The sequence below is a fragment of the Ambystoma mexicanum genome, chromosome 2q, assembly GCF_040938575.1.
Source record: "Ambystoma mexicanum isolate Mex_15411 chromosome 2q, UKY_AmexF1_1, whole genome shotgun sequence".
Lineage (NCBI taxonomy): Eukaryota > Metazoa > Chordata > Amphibia > Caudata > Ambystomatidae > Ambystoma > Ambystoma mexicanum.
Genome location: NC_090924.1, coordinates 65440686 through 65461999, shown reverse-complemented (window position 1 = coordinate 65461999; position 21314 = coordinate 65440686). Strand labels below are relative to the sequence as shown.

At 46.7% G+C, this 21314-nt stretch overlaps 1 protein-coding gene across 1 annotated transcript in view; it reads left to right on the top strand.

Moving 5' to 3' along the window:
- CORO7 (coronin 7) overlaps window positions 1-21314 on the top strand; it is a 1792839-nt gene that overhangs the window by 1462359 nt on the left and 309166 nt on the right. The window contains exon 11 of the mRNA XM_069646849.1: window positions 2289-2434. Within this exon, the coding sequence (XP_069502950.1) occupies window positions 2289-2434 (146 nt within the window). The remainder of the gene's footprint in view (window positions 1-2288; window positions 2435-21314) is intronic.

The window sequence follows — 21314 nt, the reverse complement described above, 5'->3', positions numbered from 1 at the left end:
TCAATACTTCCCATCATGCCATTGTTCTCTTCAATAATCATCTGCGCCAAGATACAATTCCTGTCCGGCCTTCCTTCATAAATGAGGAAATATGTGCTTGTAAATCAACAAATCAATCCATATCCTGATGCATTGGTATTCAGAAACATTCTTTTGCCACAAAATGGGCGTTTAGAGATTCTATCTAACTGGGCACAGAATGAGAATCCATGACAGGAGAGAAGTTGCTTAATTAACAAAAAGATGCATTTAACTTTTGGAATATCCCAAGAGAAATTTGCTTTTTCAACTCTAGTGAAAACCAGGTTCCTTTTTGCTGAAAGGGCCTTGTAGTTCAAACTAATTATTCTTCTCTGTGGAAAACAATGCATTTGTTTGTTTTCCACCGAGGGTCCTTTTTCTTGAACTTGCTGCCCTCTTCAGAGTCACTCTTTAAGGCACTGTAATACCTCAGTGAAGACACTCCTCCTGGAGGGAAGACAAACAGGCTTTGAGTAGTTGGTATGTGAGCGGAAAGCTAATGACCTTTCCCTGTACTAGGGAAACTTAGCCTAGCTTAGCTACGATGCAACCATTAACTCTCCTGGCAAAGACGGACAGGGTTGGGTGCTTTGGGGAAAGGATTAATAAATAGGCAATTCATTCTAAGTGCAGGGAGTAAGTCTGCATCTTCAAATTTACATAGCAGCGCAACAGCCAGGCCACAGGTAAGAAACATTAATCTATGGGTCAGACAGCTGAAACCCAAGGAAAACATGCACATCTTGTAGCAGGAGGGCAAGAGAGGCCGCACATGGTTTTGAAAAACAAAATAACTTAAACTGTATTGAAGTCCCATTATAATTATCGAAAATGGGCTGCCACCACTTTAAAGCTTTTGTGTGAATGTAGCATCTTAGTTACACAAAGATACAGTCCAGTGACCTGTTTTAGCTTTGTCAGGTGGATATAATTGGTTCGAAATTGCAGAACAAAATGTCAGGACTCTTCAATAGAGGCCACCTGAAATATTCACACAATATCAGTGTCCTTCGGGAGGTCTGGAAACCCCTGGCGGGGACATTTTATGCCACACTGCGTACTAGACTTAGTGCTCTGATACTGCTAAGGCAGTGATCTGGCGCAGTACAAGAGCCTATTAACTTAAGTAACACTGACTTTGCTATAGAGATCATATGGTGCTGTCACCTATGATGATGAAAGCCCCATGATATAGTCAACTCTCTTTATAGAGAACAACACACTAGTGTAGCTCCCATTTACAGAGGACCCCTAGTAAAGTGACACCCAGATACAGAAGACGTGATTGATTGCTATACCCTGGCGCAGCAACACTTTTAAAGTCTGACCTAGTTACAGCTGCTATATTAACCCTGTGGTTCATACCCTGTTATAAAAAAGCTTATACAGTTCTGGCCTGATTTGGAGAATTTGATCAATAGTTGCACTCTAAACTAGAAAGCCTCTGAGGCAGGCACACCTCAAAAAAAGTAACTATGATGCGGCCACGCCATTTTGTGGAACTCCTGTCAAAGCATTGCCCTAATGTAAAGAATCTATGTAAAGAATCTCATGCTATACCATCTTGATGTTAAGTAGACTTTTAAAATCACAGCTTTTTCACAAAGGACTCTTGAGAGAAAATCCTTTTTTATAGGGACCTCCTGAAATTGCTCTCCTCCCCCAATATTCTAGAGAAACTTTTGAACAAACGCTGCTAAAGAATTATATACCAACCCCTGATATAGTCCTACTGCGTCATAATGAACTACCTATGCAGTCTATTTATGAAATGGAGGTCATCCCGATACATAAACTCCCTTCAAAAGAAACCCTCAACTACAATTACACCTCAGTGTAGAAAACGACTTAAAAAAAACATAGGGTCCCATGCTAAAAAGCACACTGTTTTGGTAATTTCTAGTGCAGTGTGTCTTGTTTAAGGAATCCCAGTTAAAGTACACCCTGTTAATGGAATCCCTGATATAATGCACCTTATTTTGTAACGGTAGGATACCGCTGCATCCTATCTTAGGGGACTCTGTATGCTGTTATTGAGCGTTTGATGAAGCCAAAGCTTCTTAAATGCCAGTTATTCCTTGTTATAAATCCTTTGTTATAGCCACACCCTGTTACAGAGAACTCCGGCTGGCGCCACATTTAGTCTCAGTGGTCCCTTATGGTGTGTAAACTTTGGTAAAGTCCCACTCTATCATGGTCACCTTTTATACTCCTTGTTTTCCTTTATTAATGTGTTCCACCCATTCCTTTCTCTCTCTCTTTTACAGTAAACCAGTGCCTGACAGAGACAAAGACCCGGGGTGTTGCATTGGTGCCAAAGTTGGCAATGGATGTCATGGCATGTGAGGTGGCACGGGTCCTGCAGCTGACTGACAGTTTCATTGTTCCCATCAGCTACATTGTGCCACGAAAGGTAAGCATGACTTTCCGATAGCACAATGCCTGGTCCTGAGGGTGCAGGTGTGAAGAGACGGGAGCATGCATTCAATTCTGTTGAGGGGTAGTGAGCGGGGTCACAGGAGGTGAAAGATTGGTGGTTTCACAGAAAAGGAGAGCAGGACTTTGGCATGTGAGAATTGTGTAGACTACATCCGCAAAGCTAGAGCCCAGGATCTCGTGCCACCAGCAGCTTGGTGAGACTACACATGCTCAGAAGGTGACCAGCATCCTTCGGGTTGTCTAGGTCCCAGTATTGCCCAGATTACTTACTGGTAATGTTCATTAAAAGTCCACTCTGCCATTCCATTCCTCAATGATGAGATAATCCCACCTCCCAGGCAGTCAACAATGTTTCTTATTGTAAATAGTTATAAAAAGGTCAACTTTGTTTTACATCCCCCCTCCTTCAGCGGGGAGAAAGATGTCACAACCAGAAATACACCATTAAAATCAAGTAGGTGAATAGCCTCAAATTCCTAGGGTGGGAGGGTCAGAAAGCTGTGCTGCATTGAGGAAGAGTAGGACTCAGTGTTATGAAGATTACTGCATTATCCCTTTGTTCCTCCTTTATACCTTAATGCTCATTGATGATGATATACCAAAGCAGACTGGGCACTACACTTGGAGTAAACAAAACACTAGTCCATCATCATGCATACCAGTGCATTTATTCAGTGGATAGCCAATATTCTAATGTTGGGTATTTAGAACCGTCGTACTAAAGATCAAGGGACCATTGGAGAGGCACGAGCGATAGTAATTGATGAAGGTATCCGTGTTAGCCAAGGAAACTCCTGAAAAGCCACCCAGAAAGAAGCCCCTTGCTGCCGGTCCTCCACCCCCAACCACCCAGAGGATGTGTGTCTTGGATACCTTGTGGCAAGGGATAACATGCCAGCATGTAAACTATGGAAATAGTAAGCTTGATCCAGTGACTAGTGGAGAGAATGGGTTTAAACTTTGGGTGACTGACAGCCAATGTCACCGGAAGAGCCAGCGATTCTAGAAGCTGCTGTACTGTACATTCAAGGTAAACCTTTAACATTCCGGTGACATTAGGAATTTCCTGCCTCCATCATTGAGAGAAGCACCAGGTCCTGGCCAGGTAGTGGGTAATCATCTCATCACCTTGGGGCAGACGACCCGGGAGGGTTTGAGTACCCGGGCTTCAGGTAGAAAAATGAGGTGGAAGATATATGAGGGATGCCAGTTCCCAGATCCTTGTCAAAAAGGTGATAGCTAGGAGAAAAGACATCTTGAAGTTGGGCATTTCAGGAGGATCTTCCTGTTTGTTTCAGAAGGGATGGCGCTAAGAAACTTGAGAACCAGGAGGATGTCCTAGAAGGGCAGGGTGTATAGAAATTAGAAACATTTTACAGAGATGTGAGGCATACTTTGCTACCTCACCAATGCCCTCCAGGTTTCCCTGATTGCGGTCAATTATGTTTGAATGGAGGAGCAGGCTTGCCCTAGTTTGAAACCTTCCTTCCTGCCTGCCTCGATTCCACTCCCTCTTCTAAAGTGGGGGTTTCTCGGCTATACTCCTCGATCTTGGTCGCCACCCAGTTGCCCCCTTACCTTCTCCTTGGGTCCCAGACACTGCCTCCTTACCTGGAGGTTCTCCAGTGGCACCGTTGAAACTGGCAATGGCGATGGATCACTGATCTCCACTATCTGTGTGCCCTATATTCAGTGGACAAGCGTTGACCCGCCTGGATTTGACAACTCATGAGTCAGTTCAGGTGGATAAATCTGAAATCTATTGAGGATACCGTCAAGTACAGATGCCTAATATCTGCATATATCAAAACCCCTTCCCTTCTTGGTTAGGGTATGGTCATCTCCGGGACTTGTGTACAGGTCAGCACTTGAAGACATTTTGTCACAAGAGAAGGGTCGATCGCTCCCCTGGATGAAATACTTAAAGCATACTTTTTACTTTTTGGGTCTTAGCAAGTGTTGGCTAGTACCCCATCTTATTGAACGTAGCGCAAAAGTATGTATCAAAGAGGCCTTTATGTATAATGAAGCAAGTGCACTTTTCACTGATATTGTAGGTAATGAGAGGGGAAAGAAATATCGGGGGCAGAAGTAGACCCTTGGTTATGCAAGCTATCTGGATGTTGTTTTGCCAAACTTTTCCAGGACCCTATACCGTAAGCTTCGGTTTGTCGCGTTACCACTGGCCGAACTAATGAACATATGCAACTGCAAACTTACCAAAAAAAGCCCTGCATGCAAAAATGAGACTGAGAATGTAACACATTTTTTTTTTATTATGCGTCTTTATATGATTATACTAGAAAGAGATGTCTCAAGCCGCTATTCAGGTGCAGATCAATTACAACTGTGAATGATGACCTTGCTGTGCACTCGGTTTTGAACTATTTGACGAGTGCATGGAAGGCAAGATTGTGTTGTATTATTTAAGTTTGTCATTTATATTATTATTGATGGTGTGAAATTGGTGCCCTTCTGGTAAAATAGTTTCTTTGCATCAAAGAGCTCATGATCACACCTGACTCATTATCATTGAGCCAACTATTTGTATAACAACATGCACTTTTTGATTCTGTACCCAAGAGACATTTCTTTTTCTAAGAATCTTTTGAACTATTTCAAGATGAACTTCTTACGATCGTGTCTTACCTGTGGCTCCCAGTATTTGATGCATTATTTAATTCTGACTCTAGCACACAAATGATGGTGAAAATTGGGTGTTTATTATTTATATTACCAATGTGCTTAATGTTTTTAGATACTATGTACTTGTTAACTCCATACCCAAGAGATTTGAAGAATTATATGAGCTGTTATGAGGAACGTGTTATGATCATATTTTAAATGTCACTTTTTATCTGCATTTAAGTGAAATATTTTGTGTAAACTGTTTGGATAATGTATTATGCGACCATTTGATCGCAGTTGTGATTTGTATTTTATTTGTTACTTTTATGGTCTGTTGGCAGAAAATAAACCTAAGCTAACTGACTGACTGCCATATTGGTGCATGGGGCTAATTTACCATCCCGGATTGACCTTTGGTGGCTCCATGCACACGTTGAAGGGGTTTGGGCATTATATTTCCATCTCCTGGACTTCAAATTTCAGATGGAAGAAATGCGGTGTCAAAGATTATCGTATTGCAAATTGTAATCTTCATCACATATTTATGAGAAACAGTCTAGAAGTTTGACTCTGCACCCCATTTAAATTGAGAGTTGACAATAGTGCCCTGTGTTCCATTAAATCAAAGGCTGCTGAAAGTTTGCTGTGTAAAGGTTTCACGCTCATCCAATGTATGCAGTGCTTTGCTTTCTACTTATAGGGGGGATGTCACTGTACTTCATCTTGGTTTAAAACTAGGTTGGGGAGAGGTGAGGTTTTTATTAGATGCAATGTGGGAGTGTTAGTGTGTTGTGTAATTAATTCTGTGGAGTCATCACTAATCCCCAGCCGAAGATCTCCTCCCATGTGGCCAGGGCACGCAGCCGCTACCTGATCTAGACCATGGGGGTGGTATTTTGAGGAAGGATCACATGGGAGCAGATGGTGTTGGGGAGATGTGGTGACTCAATGACGCTGTATTCTTCCATTCATTCTGAAGATTACCTTATAATACCTAAATTCCTGGTGGCATGTTGTCATTATACCCATCCTTCCAATGGTAAAATCCTAATGCCCCCTTTTGCCAAAAACCCTAGGCAGAATAACATTCATGCATCATATGTATATGATGCTCTCTTAACATCTGCTAATGTTGGTTCTAATGTGAACAAAAACCCAGGACAAATTAACTTTAAAAGGAGTAACAATTATTTGAACGTCAATTCTCATAAATCCTTTTGTAGTGGGATGAAGAAGAGGATAAAGGAGTTAATGTGGAGAGAAGAACCAGCAATGTACAGACTAGTTGTTGTAACTTTAATCAGCTGTGCAGTTGATTTTAAACAGGCGTGTCTTTCCATGGTAGATAAGGGAGCAGCAGGAAGCGGACCCGAAAGCAGACCTACGCAAAGGTACTCTATGGAGGAAAGCAATCGCTTTCCTCTGAGGCAGCGAGAGACCAGGAGATGCCAAGCGGGTGTCGCAGAAGGACCGTTTGCCCACCATCAGCACAGGAGAGGTTGGCAAGGTCACATGGAAACGCCGCAGTTCTACCTGCAGATGGCGGATGAGCTGTCAACAGAGCCGCAGGAGGTTCTGAAAAGCGGGAAACACCTTTTAAAGGCACGGACAACACTAAAGCTCGACACCACGAGACGTACACGCCAACCAACACCGGTGAGTCTGGCCAAACGCATTTGGAGCCCCGAGACATACCGCAGGTGGTTAAGTTGGGAACTTAAACATCAAGTTAATGAAAGAGAACGACTGAATTTACACGAGCCCCCTTATGTGCGATGTCAATATGGGGAACCGCGCAGTAAATGCTGTGATGAACCAATGAATTGTAATGGACAATTGCAAGTCTCTGTAAAGATTGTTGGAAGACCTTGTGGTAAGAGTGCACCAGGCAGTGAACCTTTGGGAAGAGACGATACCTGTCAGGATAGTACACCAGTCGATCTTCAAGGCTCTGGTGGGTATTCCTGCCAGGGCAGTATACCAGGTAATCCATGTAGAGTTCATGAACAGAGGAGATATTTTTAGGAGGGTTACTGGCAGGAAAGTATACCAGGAGACCATCTTTGTCAATTGTTTGAAAGAACAAGACACTGGAACGGGGGTTTCTGGCAGGGAAATATAACAGAATACATTATTTAATAAGTTGTTGAGTAGAAGAGACATTTACATAATTCTGATTAAAAACGACCATTACTTGGAAAAGATAGTCTTTGTTGGCCCTAAGAAAGTGTTGTGGGGAACTACTATTCTTTGGAAATTGCCTGGGAAAGAAAATATCTGCATCATTCCTAAGAAAGTGTTAAAACATCAATTCTTAAGGCCAAGAGAAACTTGGCCTACTTTGCCACCATTGTTTGGACAAGACATTTTCTTCCTTACCTTAAGGCCAAGAGACACATTGCATCATTACAACCCTCATTGTTTGGAGAAAAATATATATTTTAACTATTTTAAGTAAGTGTTGTGTGAAAGAGACATTTCTACTTCACTTAAAGAATTCTTGTCTGAATTGAACATCTTCAACATTCTCAGGAGGATAGCGCAGGGGCAGCATGCTCGCCTTGGAAGCAAGACAACACGGAGCAACACAAGTTCGATCCCGGGTCCGCGCTTAGAAACCTCTGGGTATTAAACGCGTTATAAATAACAAATTATACGTGTACCTGGATTGAGTTCTTGGGAAGGGATCCAACCCTTGGATACGATTTTTGTTTTTGTTGAATTTATATCTACATGGTTTTTGCATACTGTTTATTGAACTTAAAACAGACCTTTTCCTTGAACATTTTGTTCATTTTTAGTGTGAGGGTCCGTTAGGTTTTGAACACAAGGACAGTTTTGCTACTCTTGACGAGACATAGACAGATCCTTAGTTTTAGTTTCATAGGTAGGGAAACTCTCTATAGGATAGTGATAGGAAGGCCTTTATCCACACCTTGTTTAATTTAATAAAATGTCAAATGATGAGAATATTACCACCTTGTGTGCATATCTTATTTCTGACCCCTCAAAGTCCCTACGGTCTTTTCTGTTAGTTTGCCCAGGTATGTTGGCTTTGGGGGAGGCCACAGGATTTGGAAATCTGATGAATCAAGAATGCATTATTTTTAGTAATGGTGCGATATTGGGGACATTACCGTAGGGGTGAATGTCCTGTTTGATCTGAGCCCACAGTAGTGGAACGTTCACATTTTACAGCTACGCCAAATCTTTACCAAGTTTGGCACCAACTTAATAGTGTTTGGTAACAATGTTCCCTTTTCAGGTGCCAGAATGGCACCAATACAGTTATTTGCTTCTGCTAAACTCTTACATTCTGTAGGCAAGATTTTTAGTCTGTTGTCCAAACCGTTATTTCCAGTGGAATTTGAAGTAACCAAGGTGGTGTCCTTCCACCACGTATCAAGCGGGACACCAGGTAAGTTATCTTCAAGCTTTATTGTGCCCAGATGTACAGATAAGTTCAAGTGTAGTACCGGAAGAACACACTGGCCCATCCATTCCAGCTCAGCTCACTCTATCTGTCCACCTTGAGCACCCACTCAAACCCGATAAACATTCCACAACCACAGCGTTCCACTGGCACCAGCACATTACTACACTTCTCCCCCCGTTAGTTGCACCACAAATGCCAACAGTGGAACATTGGACGTGGCATGCGGTGCCCTCAAGGAAAAGAAGAAACAACCATGCTGCATAGACAGAATGCATTCCAGCACAAGATGGATGATGAACACCTACTCTGGAACACATACCGCCATAAGATGGATGATTTACACCAACATCCACTGTAATCCACTTGTTACAATGGACAAGAGATGCAGATCACAAACACCAATTGCAAAAATTGCTGCGGATCTCCACAGTACACAACACATTCGCAAACACTGCAACATAGACAACCCCTTGCCCCGGACACGGAAGATAATAATATCTAACAGTGGGAACACGCCAACATAACAGGTTGCCCCACTGCAACGGATAATGCCACACACAACCTACCCGACCATAACCAACATTCAAACTACTGGCTGTAACCAACAGCTAAGAATACCAGCTGTCACCAACAGCCCCAAAACGCCACACACAACCTCCCTGACTGTAATTAACAGCTAACTCTAGCGGTAGCCAACAGCTTAAAACTCCTGACTATAGTCAACAGTCTATACTCGCCACACACCACTGTAACCAACAGTCTATACTCACCACGACTGTACCAAACAGTCAAACACTCCCAACTCCTATATCCGCTTTGGCAACACAAAGAGAAAACACACCATTACAATCACAAAACAAACAGTATATGAACAAATATCATTGGTGCAGGAACACTTTTACATGCATCATATGTGAGCAATTGTGGACATTCTGCATTTTCCTGAACCACCCACTCCTGCACGACCAAAAAGGTAAAAATCCCACATATTATCCACAAATGCCCCTCATAAAAGGAAAATATAGTTAATCACTAAACAATGCGGAAGGTCCAATACATAGTTACACCAAACAAATGAAAAGTCCAACCACGGAGTGAACCCCACTCTCACATGTCCAAAATGTGCCCCCATAAAAATGACAGCGTGCCCTCAAAAATAAGTAAGCAGCCACAAATCCAAGTCCCCCCCCCAGAAAAGAAAATGAGTTAAAAGAAAGGCAAGGAAAGCATAAGTTAAAAACATGGCAACACTGTAACCAACAATGGTAGGACACCCAGGGGCCACAACACGAACACTCGCCCAATACGAACAGGCTTCAAACTACATCAGCCCATGTCCGATGCCACTATCAAACGCTAACCCAGAGGCTACAACGCTAACACCACAACACAGATACCTACACACATCAGTCTTCTGATAAGGTGGAAGTATTCAAAAGAATGTAAAAACCCCAGAGATCTGGGTCCAGTTCCCTCAAATTGCTGCCATGAACACTGAACCTTACGCAGAATTCTTCACACGAAGGCTTACTCACAACATACATGGGACAAGTGACCTGCCCCACGAGGGGACCGGAGACACAACATCTCTTTTGTTCACGTGGCGAGCCACATGCCCGAAATGCCTCATCAGTGATATCATACTGTTCCCTTAGCCCGGCACTTTTCCTCTCAACACCTTGAATTGCGGCAGTGCGCTCTGCCAGCCGCTGCTCGCCGCTATTACTCCAACCGAAATGGGAGTTAAGTTCACCACAAAACACACCTCGTGCTTAACAGAGGCGTGCGTTCCACATAAAACAGCTCCAACGTTCCTTCAGATGCTGGTGACGTCACCATTCCAACTGCTCCCTCGGATAAAAAAATATCTCCACTCTACGTAAGGTCTTAGCTCGGAGACTTTTTTCATCCAGGACGTGTTTTGTTCCGAAACGTGTTTGCCGCAGACCAGAACAAACTCTGCCGGCACTCAGGCTCTGCCCATAGACCCCAGGGGATCTGCTGCACCACCCGGCTCACAGCTGCACAATGGACCCCACAGGAAGGGCTGATCAGGCCGCTCGTGACACCCTCCTCACTCAGCATTGCCTGCTCCGCCTGGGCACTGGCACCGACACTCCCCCACCTGCACCGCCCAGCCTGCAGGATGCAGAGGCAGTGTCTCATCTAGGTCCCTCTTCTCCTCGGGACCCGCTCCGCCAATCTGCCTTTCACAAGTGCTGTCCCTGCACTTCCGACGTGCATATCTTGGGGCCCAGCTCTTGGCTCTCGTCAATGCTGGCTGGAGGCTTGTGGATGGGAAAGGGTTGGGCAGTGTCTTCCGCTCGCCGCAGGTCCTCGTCCTGGAATAAGGAATCCTTGTTGCCAGTGAAGTAACCATGGTGGGGTACTTCCACCACGTATCAAGCAGGACACCAGGTAAGTTATCTGCAAGCTGTATTGTGCCCAGATGTACAGATAAATTCAAGAATAGTGCCGGAAGAAAACACTGGCTCATCCACTCCAGCTCAACTCACTCTAACTGTCCACCTAAAACACTTGCACTCAAACCCGATAATCATTCCACCCCAAACATTCCACAACCACAGCATTCCACTGGAACCAGCACATTACTACAGTGTTCTTCCTGCCACAGAGTTTTCATCTTAGAAATATTCTCCAGGCATCAGGCTGGCTTCAGAATAACCTTTGTCTCTTCTGGGTGCACTTGCCCTTCCCCAGATTTGAGCTATGGTGTGCTAAACAGTTCCAAAATGTAAGGTAGGAAATCCTGGTCCTTGTTCACAAAGTTCCAATACAGTTCTTGATAAGTTCAATTCAACAATATAGTTCTGCCAGTTCAAAAATACTTCAAAAAAAGGAACAACAAGGCGGAGTGGATGACGAGTGGCAGTCCTGCAGTGCTGTCTGAGAGTCTGTCTCTCATTTCCATTGATCTTTGCTGTGTGGGAGGACCTGCATAAAAACCTCATCCATCCGCGGAGCGGACGACGAGTGGCAGTCCTGCAGTGCTGTCTGAGAGTCTGTCTCTCATTTCCATTGATCTTTGCTGTGTGGGAGGCCCTACATAAAAACCTCAAACCTCCGCGGAGCGGACGCAGAGTGGACGACGAGTGGCAGTCCTGCAGTCATGACTGTCAGGGCTGCCAGGGTAAACGGAGAAATCAGACCAAACCAAACCAGAAAGCCGGCCAGAAACATCAGGTTACCATTTCAAAAGAACAATCTCCAACTACTCCATGCAGGACTAACATGCGTATAAGCACGGAGCCTCGCAGCTCAAAGGAACTGGTTCCAACAGAGGCTGATCAGCAGACTATGTATAGGGATCAGGCTTTTTCAGCGAAAGCAGCAGAACCCAAAAATCGCCTGGCGCCCTCCTCAGCAGAAGAATTTACTAAGGAGAAACCACAACATCATCAACGACAAACCTTACCTGCTCCCGCTCCTGCGTCCACCTCGGTGCACGCCCAGTCGCCACACCCGGCCCGGCCTCTCCTCGCGTGGCGTGTGTCCTGGCGCCGCCCTCTCCCCGCGCTGCGGTGGCGGAAGCTCCGGGCCCCACACCGGCGGCTCTCAGAGGAAGGCTGCCGTCCGTGTGGGAGGGTGGGGACGAGTTGGTGTGGCGGGACAGTGAGGGTGAGGAGAGGGTGGTGGACAACAGCTCCGGCCTGTGTGCTCGGGCGGTTGATTCTGTCCCGGTCTCCCCCTGTGTGGCGCATGAAGGTGCTTCGAGCCCCACGTCGGCGGCTCTCGAAGGAGGGCTCCCGCTCTTGGGTGTTGCAGGGGGGGCGATGAGAGCGAGAAGAGCGGTGGCGGAGAGGCAACGATGGAGGAAGATCGGGGACGGGGAGCTTCCACAGGATAGGGACTTGCCTCAGTTGCTGCTGCCGCCGCCTGTCCTGTTAGGGCAGGTCCAGGTGGTGGCGCTGTTCCATGCAGAGGCGGAGGGAAATTCGACATCCAAAGCCACCCAGGAACAGACTGACATAATTGAGACAACTGATCAGGCTAGTAAAGCAGCAAACCCGAAGAAAAGACAGAGAACTATGCCTACGATTAACTGCACTACCCTGAACATTAAGAAGGGTCGCAGAACAAAAAAGGCGATGCAAAAGCCCAAACTAATACAAAACACACTTCAAACAACGCTGGATAAAGTCAAAGAAAACCAGTCTAAACGATGGGAGGGAGGGGCACCCAAAAACTCTGTAAGAAACTATTTCATGGCTCAAGGAAGTCAAAAATCAGTGAATGGAAAATATCCCTTGGAACTTTCTTATCAAACACCTCAATGACAACAACATGTAAGGTTTGAAAGACTTTAATTTGTGTTATGTTATGAAGTGGTCGAGGTAAGCAAGGAGACAGCTGGGTATGATTAATGATATATTTATTGTCGGCAAGTTATTGTATGCGGACAGGCCCCACCAGCTGAGGCAGTAACGGACGCTTCTGTTTGAAGCTCCGTTCCGCATGCCGTCATTGCATTCCATTCACCCTTTCATCACGAGAGGCTCGCGCAGTGTCTCGTGATGAAAGGATGACTTGATGCTACACATTACTTATCTGAATGTACATATGTACCATCAAAGACTTATCACTATTGTACATTTTTAATTACGTAACATTGTAATTTGCTGTAACACTGTAATTTCTATGCAACATTGTAAGCTTCGTATATTCTGTTCACTGCGCCCGGTTACCCTTGGGTCTGGCGCGCAATACAAATAAATAAACAAACAACAAACAAACTTTCGGACTTGGAAATACTGGAAGCTCTAAACAAATGTTTACCCTTCGCCAAACTACAAAGAATGGAACAAAATGCCAGCGAAAAGCTGACCTCCAAGAGATGCCCTGCTTTTGACCCGAGCAAGGGGACATTAAATCAACCAAATTAAGAAGAGAGGGTAGACGGGGAGAAACCCAATTTGACATCTCCTCCAATGACGCCACAAAAACTGCCAGAACGACAGGTGAATCTGATGAAGCTAAGTGACTTAAACAAGAGTGAAGACAAGGCGATCTCTGACAAAGAGTCCTTAATGGAGGAGACTCCATCAGCCACTCAAAGTGAAAATAAAAACCCACAGGAAAAGAGGTCATCCATGGACGAAACGGTTGTTCCCAGCGGCCTACCAACAGAATTAAACAAGGGTCTCCCCCAACCAACACCAGATATAACATCACCAATGGGGGAAGGTGTTTCGCCACTACAGAATGACAAAAAAAGAACCTCAGAAGGGGTACACAGAACACCTGACAAAATATCTCACCAGGACAAGTCAAAGCCAACTAAGCAGACAACACCGACACGACGGTTGAGTAGGTCGACGGAGAAGTTAACTTCCATAGCGCTGCAAATGCTGCATGATACGAACGAAATAAACCAGGGCCCAGCATTGAAGACTCGGCACAATCCAAATCAAAACATGTGGGGAAATGAAAGCTATAGCCCCCTTACAGAAAAAAACAGAAACCGAAGAGGCTCATTGGAAACCGCAAGGCCACCACAAAGTCAATGGGCAAACACAACAACTTCAAATGATTCACCAATGAGATCTTCCAAGCAACTACAATCGGCCAGCCACGCGGACCCCCCCAACAAAAAAATTGACTTACTTTTCATCATGTCATCAGTAAACATAGCGTTAGCTCCATTCATGAAGCTCTATGAAGCCATGGCAGATTCATTGAAAGATCATACAAGCATACAGACAGTTATGTACAGTGAAGTAATCTTCTTAGAAGCCTACATTATGGCCTTAGAAGCAAGGAAAACCAGCACTTTGGAAGCCAACGGGGGCGCATCTACTCCTCGTCAACAAGTGAAGCTGCAAGACAAAGAACAAACTGTGGTGGGAAAAACAATTGGGACCCAAACCATCACAACGATTGACTTAACAACAAACAAAACAGTAAATGAAGCTACAAACAAAAGGGCGAATATTAAATCACTACCAGGTCAAGTTACTCGACTCTGAAACCAAAAAAGACAACTTCACCAAGATCAAATAAAACTGGAACTCAAACGGCAGAAGGCATCTTTCAATTCTTCTCACGCCCAGTAGCCCAAAAAGAATCACCACTAATGGAAGACCGAGAGGTAAATCCACAACAAAGAAGCAAGAAAGGTCGGAAAAAAAACAGCCTATCCCCAACAACAACAAATGACTTCCTCGAAAACGAGGAATTGATGAATCTGAGTCAACATCTAACAGAACAGGTTCCGAAGGCCTCAAATTTGGATAGACTCAGTAAAATACCGAATCCCCAAACTAGTAAAGAAAAAAGCAAAACAGAGTCCCCACAGAGGAAGGAGGTAGAGTCCAGTGAGAACTCTGCAAAAATCAGGGCCAAGGAGAGAAGTGAAAAGAAAAAGGACACTCGGTTGCCAGAAACCTCAAGGCAGACAATTTTAAAACAGATGATGAAAGAAACGAAAAGAGAAAGGTCCAGATCAAAAACCCCGGACAAGTGGACTTCCACACACCGAGAGAAAACACAAAGCCGCTCCCACTCACAGCAGAAGGTTCATGAAAATGAACAACCAGATAGGAGACGGCGAGTAGAACCTCAGCATCATCGGGAGGACCAAGGGAGAAACAGAAAAAATCATAGAAGGGAGACTCCCACTCGGCCCCGCACTAAATCTAGGAACGACAATACCAGAAATAATTACAAGAACCGCTCCTGTCCACCAAGAGATTCAGGAGAAACGGTCTTTCAGTACAGATCCAAGACTCAAAAGTACAATCAAAATCAGAGAAAAGTGGATCAAGCGAAATGGCGAATCAAGTTGACACAAGCAAAAGAAAACAGAGACAACATTGAACCGAAACTTTGTGCTAAAACTCTTCAAGTTCATTCAAAACCTGAAACATATCAAATCAGAAGAGCTGCTAGTGGTAGAGCCAAGCCACGAAGATACCAAGGCCAAAATGGTGCTGTATACAGCATCAACAATGCAAAAAAACCTCATCATCAATAGCAAAAACGAACTAGAAGAAATGGGATACGACCTGAAAGTGTACTCTGCAAACGGCACAGACAAAAAAAAAGTCAGAGGGTAAAGAAGACAATACGCATCAAGAAAAGCAAGATTCAAACCACCGCAACCTGCAAACATCAACAACCCGAACGATGACAAATTATATAAACACCACAGTAAGAGTCAAGGAACAGGAGCTTGAAAAGAGGTCAGGAGCAAAGCTGTCAACCTTTAAAGAAAATAACAGCTATGATAGTCCAATGAAGATCAAAGATTCAAGAAAGACCAACAGAGGCAGGACAACTAGCCTACAAGCGGATCAAAATCAAAAAACCGAGAGTGAACATAAAAAAAAAATGCGAGCCAATGAAAGGGATATGGGGCCTCATTACAAATGCACCGGTCCGGAGTTAACACCGCCGTTAAAACCATACCGGCACCGTTTCCACGTCCGCCCAATCATGACCAGCATCCCCGGAAATATCACCTCCCCAAACCGCCACCGCGGAGTAAAGGTCCCCGGAAAATCCGCCTGCACGGAAACCGCCCCGTTACCGGCAATACGAAACACTGCAAGCATCACAACTAGCGCGGACACAGAAACACCGCCAGAAAAATTGCGTTAAAACCATGATCACGGAGGCGGTACCGCCGCCACCGCGAACAAGACGTTAAACAGTGCCGGCTGAACTGAATCAGGGCACAGGTGCACTGAATCAGCCCAGCTGGACCCAGCAGCACACTGGGACCCTACAAAAGAGCCACACTCAGCCAAACACAACAAAGAAACATGCAGGCAGCAGCTCTAGTAGCACTGGGACTGGGCCTACTCAACCAAACAGGAGCACTGCACATGATGGCAGGAATGGTGCAGAGGAGGAGGCGGAGGAGGCGTAGGTGCCAACCAGCCACCCATGGCCAACCCCATTGTCCATCCGGCACAACCCCGCAGGCAGCCAGCAATACCACGCATCAGGGCCTCACCCTGGAACCTTACCCCTGGACAGATCCACACACTATACCGGCTGGACCGTCCCACAATCCTGTACATCACTGCCATGATTGAGGACAACATCAGCAGCCACATAGACACCCCCACAGCCACCCCCCCTCCTGAAGGTAGTGTCTGTGCTGCATTTCCTTGGCACTGGCACCTATCAACACACGGTCGGTGAGCTGCACGGCATATCACAACCCTGTTTTTCGAAAATCCTGGTCCAGGTACTGGATGCCCTGTTGCGCCATGTGTCCGAACACATAGCCCTACCCTGTACCCTCCCCGAGGTCATTGCCACCAAGTTGGCCTTCCATGCCATAGCAGCCATGCCAAATTGCATAGGTGCAGTCGACTGCACCCACATCGAGCTGACAGTACCACGTACAATTGAGATGGTCTTCCGCAATAGGAAACAGTACCACTCACTGAATGTACAGATGGTATGTGATGCCATGCAACTGATTACACACTGCTGCGCACGTTTCCCAGGCTCAACCCATGACTCAATGGTACTGCGCAATTCCACGTTGCCACGGTACATGGAACGCTATGCTGGACAAAACACCTGGATATTAGGTGAGTACAGCTGACAATGCTCTGACCCTGTTGAAGTGGTGTGTGTGTCTCCAGGACAATGGGCAATGTGAGTGTGGCGCTGTGACCGCACATGCATCACGGCACCTGCCATCAACCAAATAGATTGCGTATCACAAACATCACGAAGTAAGACATGACAGGTCACCACTGTGTGCCCGTACAGACCCTGCCACATGACACACACAGCCGATACTTCCACTGTCCCATACACCTTGTACCACTGCTAACACCCACCCATAAATGGGACACTGACCTCCCAATGCACATGATGCCTGGAAATGAGACGTCCTGCATTAACTACTTCTACACAATGGAGTGACTCTGCCATGTGTGCACAGCACTGCACTATGCCATAATCACAATCAAATGTCACCCACAGGTCAGAGTACACGTGCACGTACATGTGTAGGCCGATATCCAGTTGGCTGCATCCACTGTGATGGCCAATAATCACTTCCAACCACTGCATGGCACATATGCATGAATGAACAATGATACAAGATAGCACAGCATCAGGTGAAGACATGATACCACAAACACTGACATGTCCCCCCATCTCCATCCCATGTAGGTGATGCTGGATATGCACTCACGCCATGGCTGATGCACCTGTATGGAGACCAAGGAACAGGCATGAAGAGGCGTACAATAGGGCACATATCCGCACACGTGGAATGATTGAGAGGACATTTGGACTGCTGAAGGCCCGGTTCCGCTGCTTGAGCAGATCTGGTGGGGCACTGCTGTACAGCCCAGTGAAGATGGGTAAAATCACACTGGTATGTGCCATGCTGCACAATATCTGCCTGCGCAGGAACATCCCAATGCCACCAGACGGAGATGAAGAAGATGGAGACGGAGATGGGGATGGGATGGCACCACCTCCCCCTGGGGGGCCACATGATGGCCAAAAAGCACGGGATGAACTCATTCGCATCTACTTCTGAGACACAGCACATTCACAGCAATGCATGCACATGATGATGACAATAAATGATTTGTAGTACTGCAAATGAAATAATAGATGTCCACACATGTATGTTTAGATTTAAAATGAAGATGTATTGAAGAATTGACAACAGGGAAGGAGGTGCAATGGTAGTGGAAACTGTACACCCGTGCCCACCCACCGCCCAAACGTACCCACCCCCACCCATGCCCCAATGTCCAAACACCCAAAACAACCTCCCCCACCGCCCAAACGTACCCACCCCCACCCATGCCCCAATGTCCAAATACCCAAAACGACCTCCCCCACCGCCCAAACGTACCCACCCCCACCCATGCCCCAATGTCCAAATACCCAAAACGACCTCCCCCACCACCCAAACATACCCTCCCCTCACACCCTTCAAGTCCACATGTGTCCTGCAGTGCCCCGCACACATGCCATCACTTCCGTGTGCGCTTCTGGGCTCGTGTATCGTTGCCCGAGAGCCCCGTTAGGCGACTCGAGCGCCTCCTTGGACTGTCAGTAGTGGAGCTGGATGGAGTGGTGGTATTTGATGGCACCGAATCAGGTATGGATGGCATACGGGCAATATTTGCCTGTTGCCCAATCAACAGGCTCTCTATGATCCTGGAGGTGTTATCATTGCCCTCCCGCACATGGCGTGCCAGGGTGACAATAGTGCTGGCAAAGCATCCTATTGACCTTGACAGTAGACACACTGATGTGCTGTAGCACTCCCTTTGCAGCTGAGATTCCTCAAACTGCCTCTCCACCAGCTGTGTGAGGGTAGCCTGCTGCTCCTCCATCCGCTGCATGCGGGAATTGAGCTCTGCCATAGATGGGGTGGGTGACCTCAGGGGACTTCTGAATGATGTGGGGCTAAACTCAAGCTGGTGAAAGGATCCCAGGTCATCAAATGTGGCCATCTCCCCCTGAGGGCCAGTATCAGGGTGCTCTGCCGGGGCACTGTTGTCGCTACAGGCCGCCTCAACTGCAGTGCAGCTGCCTTCTGTGTTGGTTCTGGTGACCATGATGGGTTCCTGTGGCACCTGTGTTGGCTCAGGCAGCGTCGAGACGCTGGGGGTTTCGGTGGTGGTTGCCGGCACATTTGTTGCTGTTGTTACTGGGTGCAGTGATGCCGAACTGCTGGCAGCATCCTCTTGTGCAGGTGCGGTGGATTGGACACGTGCCGGTGCAGTCTGGCTGGCGGGTTGTGCCGTGTCACTGTCACTTGATTCAGCTGTGGGTACACAGAGGACATGTAATTAGTGTTGTGGTGGTGCCTGCTGGGTGCATCACATGCATCATACAGGCTGATCATTCAATAGTGTTAGTTCCATGCATCTGATTGTTGGGGGTATGCATTGATGTGATGTTGGTGGCCATACGGATCTTGATGGGTCCTTTGGCCCTGTCATGCACTGCCCGGGGGTGGGGCGGGGGGGTTTGTTAATGGGTCCTTTGGCCCTGTCATGCACTGCCCGGGGAGGGGGGGTGTTAATGGGTCCTTTGGCCCTGTCATGCACTGCCCGGGGGGGTGGGGAGGGGTTGTTAATGGGTCCTTTGGCCCTGTCATGCCATCAACTTATTCTCATATGGCATTCATGTTTGCACACTTACCAGCATCTGCAGGTGGGCTCCCTCCTGCCTCAGCCTCCCCGATCACATGGATGCCCTCCAGGTGGAGGACACTGCTGCAACGCTCCTCCCATGCTTGCAGCCTCAGTGGGGAAGGGGGTCCTCCACCTGTCCCACTGCTGCGTTGGCGGTGTCTGGAGATCAGGTTCCGGACCCTCAGCCTGTGGTCGTCCCACCGCTTCTGGCAGTCCTTGACGCTCCTTGTAGTCACGCCCACAGCAGTGCACTTGCGTGCTGCTTCAGCCCACACTTCCTTCCTCCGCTGCTGTGTGGCACGCCGTTGATCGGCGCTGAACAGCATCTCGGCATGCTCAACGATATGCTCCACCAAAACAGTAAGCTCCGCCTCACTGAAGCGCTGTTTGCGCTGCCTCTGAGCTGGAATCCTGGCAGACATGCTGGTGTTCCCTTTTGCCTTCTCACTGTGTGGATTGAGCTTGTGCTGACTCTGGATGGCAATGGATTGTGCTTTATATGGTCGCCGCCTCTCTGTTTCCGGTTTCAGCGATCATGGTATTTCCGTGTCCGTGGCAACGGAGGCAGACACGGGTTTTGCGCTGCTCGAGCCAGCGATATGTATGTTTCCGTGGCTTTTTCCGTGACGGTGGTAACAACGTTTCCGCGTCCGAGTGGTGCGCGCGACCGACATCACGTAATCGGACGGTTTTTCCGCAACCTTGCAGACACGGAAACTTTTTTTCCGCCTTCACGGAATCACTGCGGTCCGGACCTGACAGGTTGTAATGAGGCCCATGGTCTTGGTTGCCAAAAGCGTTGACATAAAAAAAGCAAAGATAGCAACGCATCAGAGATGAGCACATTCTTCAGGAAAGACCTTGTTTGACCCATCAAAAGCAGCAGATAAAGATGTGCTCGTGGAACACGAGAGGCCACACTCACCTACTATCTACGAGCGACGTGGACCTGGGGTCATACGACCTAATATGCCTACAGGAGACTTGGCTGTCTGAACCACCCTCAATGAGGGGCTTTGAACTTATCCTGGCACCGGCCAAACAAGGGCACCTAGAAAGACCTTCATCGGGGCTACTGATCGCCTGTAAAAACGATTGTGGGATCAAACTGGAAGAAACTTTGATTAGCAACTTAATGATACTGATGGTCAAGGCTTCATGGTTTCGCCAGACAAACAACAAAGCAGGGTATGAAAAATGCACATTAATAATAGCTAACACCTACTGGAACCCAGCCAGCACGGAAACAACTGTTTTCTTAGAAAACATAGAGGCTGCAATAGATGAGGCACTGGCAGAGCACTTGGTAAAATACTTCCTGATCTGCGGGGATCTGAATGCCACCTGTGCAGGATAAGCAGAAACTGGAAAGAAACAAGTACACGGCTCGACAGGTGAACAGCGGTGCAAACTATGGACACAACTGATGGAAACGAGAAACCTACATAATCTGCACAAAGCTTTTCCAGATCCAAAGCTTCCTCCATCATGGGAAAGAAACGAGTCTAAGGCTACAATAGACTACATTTTTGTGACTGAACCGATCCTGGCAATAACCAAATCTTTTGAAATAACACGAGTAAGAGCCAGTGATCATAATCCCCTGTCGACCACCTGGGAGTCACTATGTCCCCTGA